At 40.4% G+C, this 4,574-nt stretch overlaps 1 protein-coding gene across 1 annotated transcript; it reads left to right on the forward strand.

Annotated features, from left to right (window-relative positions):
* Positions 1–2,906: 2,906 nt before the first annotated feature.
* Positions 2,907–3,419, forward strand: LOC113312923 (ribonuclease H-like). Its single transcript, XM_026561656.1, has one exon. It carries the CDS (start codon positions 2,907–2,909, stop codon positions 3,417–3,419), a length of 513 nt encoding a protein of 170 aa, XP_026417441.1.
* Positions 3,420–4,574: the final 1,155 nt, after the last annotated feature.

Here is a 4,574-nt window from a genome sequence, read left to right on the forward strand (position 1 = left end):
ACCTGCATGAAAACACTCACGTATGGCACACCAGTCTCTATAAAGTGATCAGCGTGTTTACACACTTTTTAATTAAAAGTTAGCGCGATCGAACGCGTTTAAATTCCTTAATGAAAATCTAGACTGTCCATATCAGTCTTAAAAAACGATCACGACCACACGATTTGGCCACACAATTCAACGGGCCTAGCCTACTCCTAGCGGAACTAGGTGATCATCATGATGACCACCGGTGGACCCATTTATATCCCGAACGAACGGATTCCATCTGGTACACCCGCAAGCACTTCGAACGTTAACCCTAATATGGGTGTTCGCGTTATTTGAAATTAATCTCAAACGACCTAAGACCGACAAAAACGGTCTCAAATACATCATGACCTTCCAACTTAGCCAACCTAGTTACACGGCTGAGATCTTCCTTGGAATGATCGAAGAGGCGCCAGCATACCCATTGGCGTCTGAATTTCTCCCTTGGTCGATCGACCTGCCCGCGGCAAGTCCAGAGGGCGTCAAATCGTTTGCCCAAACTAGGGAGAACGTGTTATTCCAAAGCTCTAATTTGGGTTGCGACAGCATACAACTATCGCAAATCATCACATCCATCAAACTTAGCCAGCCAAGTTGGACGGTCTGGATCGTGTCCCGCACGATCAAAGAGATGCCAATGCGTTCATCGCCGACCCAATTTCATTACCGGTCGATCGACTTGCTCATGGGAAGTCAATGACACATCAAACCGTTCAATCGAACTAGGGTGGACGCGGCCGTTTTAAAAACCTAATTTATATTTGTGGCAGTATGCTACTATCGCGAATCGATCATGACCACCCATCTTCGCCAGCCGAATCGAGTGGTTTAGATCTAATTTTAGATGGTCAAGGAGATGTCAGCATGCTCACAAGTGACCCGTCTTTGCATATGGCCGATCGGCCGGTTCAAATCAGCGCCCAGCGCTTTGATTCGATTACCCAAACTAGGGTTGGTCGCACGGATTCAAAACTCTAAATCAACGACAGCAAGCAGCTGATGCAAAACCATCTCGTTCGGACGGCTTAGATCGGATACTATATGATCAATGGGGTGACGCTATGATCACCGGACACCCCCTCTCGTAAGGAGCAATCGACCAAGCTACAACTCGCCCATGTGATCCTCAAACGATCACCCAAAGATGGTCCTTCGCGCTGATTGAACAACAGTCATTAACTGCCGCAAATCGTCCCGGCCACTCAACTTGGCTAGCCGATTTGAACGATCCAGATCTAATTTAGATCAACCGGTAGGATTTTAGAATGGATACCATCCGCCACTCGCCTACAGGGAGCGATCGACCAAGCAGTAGCTCACCCTTAGAGCTACCAAACGATCTCCCAAAGGTGTTCGGTCACACTCTTCTTTTTAAGACGATCGACTCGCGACTAATTGAGACAAGCTCTAAAACAACGATGCTCCATGCGCATCGATTATTTCGAGCTGCTTGCTTAAAATATATTTTTACATGCATCGAATACATACGATATTTTATGAATATCGGTTTCACAAATAACTTAGTTATTTAACCTAATAGCGTCGCGTGCTATTCTGTGCGGCAAGTCCCACGACTTGACCCATTTATTCGAGACATCAAACGTGTCACAAACTGGGGGATGCTCATTGGGGTACTGGTATATGGCGTTTTACAGCTTGCGGCGTGCAACGCGCCCACTACGAGAAAATGTCAGGAAAGGACAGACGGTTAACAACGATGAGACTAGTGGGTGAAGGTGTGACCAGTCTTCCCTCATAATGGAAACGTGATGATCACCACCTCTTACACAACCCCTCTACTCTACTACTTAATATCCTCCACTTCTTACGAGATCAGGGTGCGCTCATTGACTTGTATAAATAGGTTTTCAACCTATTTCGATAATAAGAACACAAGTGTTATCAACACAGGGTATCCAAAAACCATATTATGATACAAGTCGTAAACATCCACACCTTCATAATTCAACATTCTGATCTCAAACACCTTCTTTGCTTCCCTCCCTAAGATCAACCCTTTCCCTTCACTTTGTGACTGAATCTGGAACGGCCATTTCTTGGTTTAGGCCAGAGTCTTACAAATTGATCTCGAATCTAAAAGTACTCCCGTGCAGTGCATTTGTTTAGGATTTGAATTTGTTTCTCATCAACACACCCAAATTTACCAAAAACAACAGAATCAGTTTTTGCCCTCAAACAATGGTGTGTGGCAAATCCCTGAGCAAATGTTTAATTTTATTGAGAGGAATGAAGTACCATCAATTGGTGGTGGCTCTGAAAAGATGGTATGGGAGAAGGAATTAAATATAAAATTCTCTGTTGCCAGTGCAGCTCAGCAGATAAGGAAAAAATATCATGTGATATCTTGGACAAAGAAAATTTGGAATCCATGTGTGCACCCTTATACTTCTACAAATCTATGTAAAATATTGAGAAGAGCTTGTGCCACTGAGGAAACTGTAAGAAAAAAAGGTTTCTTGAAAGTCTCAAAATGTTATTTATGTGGCAATGTACAGGATACAATGGATCATATATTATGGAATTGTACATTTAGCACCAAAATTTGGTGTTGGCTGGGAGGGATCTTTTGCTTTCTAAATCCTACAACATTTGAGGATGTTCTGAAATTTTCTAAGCGTAAAAGTGGTGCAATTCAAGAAGTATGGTATAACTGTGCATTTAAAGTGATGGTTGAGCTCTGGCATACAAGAAATAAGAAGATATATGAGAGTGAAGAACCTAACTTTGAAAAGTTCAAACAGAGATTTATTTCTTACACAAGGGAGTGTGGTATAAGAGTTAAAGGCTCCAAATAGGGGAATATGTATGACCTACAAATTTTACTACATTTTGGAATCACCAAAATTAAAACACACATGACAGATGTAAAACAATGCTTCTTCAAATTGCCTGGAAGAGGAAAAATACTCATATGTTGTGATGGAGCATCAAAGGGTAACCCTGGAAATGCTGGAATGGTTTTTGTGGCAAGGAATGAAGATGGTGGATGCCTTGGAGCATCTTCTGGAGGTTTGGGGATAGCAACAAACTATCTGGATGAGGTAATGGCTTTGGTGGTAGCTGGTGAATGGGCAGTGAAGAAAAGGTATAAGAATGTATGTTTCAGTCTTGACTCTAAAGCAGTTTTGTTAGCTTTCAGCAATGGTAGAATACCTTGGATTGTTGTGAATAAATGGAACAAAATTAGAAAGTACATATCAAGAATCACATTCACACATTCATATAGAGAGATAAACTTTTTTGCTGACAAGATGGATAAACAAGGTGTACTTCTTGTAAGAGGAACAGTTCTATATTATGAGGACAAGCCAGACTTTCTGAATCAGTTGGAGTATGAAGATGGTATTTACTTTAGGTTCAGCTCCTGAAAAATGATGTATTGATTTATGTTTGCACTGCTCTGCTGAGCTCTCTGTATTTTTCTTCTGCTTATCATGCCTTGATAATTGCTACATCTCACTTACTGGGCTTAGCTTACTGGGATTATGTTATAATTTGGGTTTCTGCCTTGAAAATGTCTTAGCCTCCCTGTAAGTTATAAATTTTGGTAATAAAATTTCATGATTAAGAAAAAAAAAAGGGTAAGGATATCTGCAACCTGTGCATCTGTTGAAATATACTTGACCTGAATCAGTTGGAGTGTGAAGATGGTATTTACTTTAGGTTCAACTCCTGAAAAATGATGTATTGATTTATGTTTGCACTGCTCTGCTGAGCTCTCTGTATTTTTCTTCTGCTTATTATGCCTTGATAATTGCTACAGCTCACTTTGGGCTTAGCTTACTGGGCTTATGTTCTAATTTGGGTTTCTGCCTTGAAAATGTCTTGGCCTCCCTGTAAGTTGTAAATTTTGGTAATAAAATTGGGATAATTAGAGTTTGGTACTCAAGTTTAGACCAACACTAGGCTTTGGTCTAATATTTGTCCAACCTTAGGCTTTGGTACCCGCACTAGACGTTGACCCGCGTTGACTAGGTTAAGTGCTAACTTCTGTTTACTAATTATTAGAAATTTCATATAAAATTTAATTATTAAGAAGATTACTATAATACCCTTTAGCTTTATTAATATTTACAAAAATATAAAAGCTTCGTGGTGGTACAAGTTACCCAGAGAGAAAAGAAAAAAAAAACTGAGAGAGAAAAGAGAGAAATCGAATCTGAAATCGAGAGATGTCCGTGAATTGAGAGAAGAATACGGGAAATGAGATCAATAGAACAGTCGATTCAATTAGTGGTGGTATTGATCGATTCGAGAGATGGTAGTATTTACTAAAAGAAGAAATCAAATGCAGATCGATACAGACGAAGAGATGTTGTTGTTCGAAGATAGGTTTCAATCCGAGAAGATTCAAATGGGATTTGAGATGATTGAAGAAGTCTGTGATGGTCTGCTGGTGCTGCAATTGAGAAGATTAAATCTCAGTGATCTTGTTGAGGAAATGGGTTTGTGATAGTGATCAAATGGGTCATGTTGAACAGTGAAGGAACTGGTTAGGGTTTGATGTTGAATCAGTAGAGAGA

This window comes from Papaver somniferum, chromosome 9, assembly GCF_003573695.1.
Source record: "Papaver somniferum cultivar HN1 chromosome 9, ASM357369v1, whole genome shotgun sequence".
Classification (NCBI taxonomy): domain Eukaryota; kingdom Viridiplantae; phylum Streptophyta; class Magnoliopsida; order Ranunculales; family Papaveraceae; genus Papaver; species Papaver somniferum.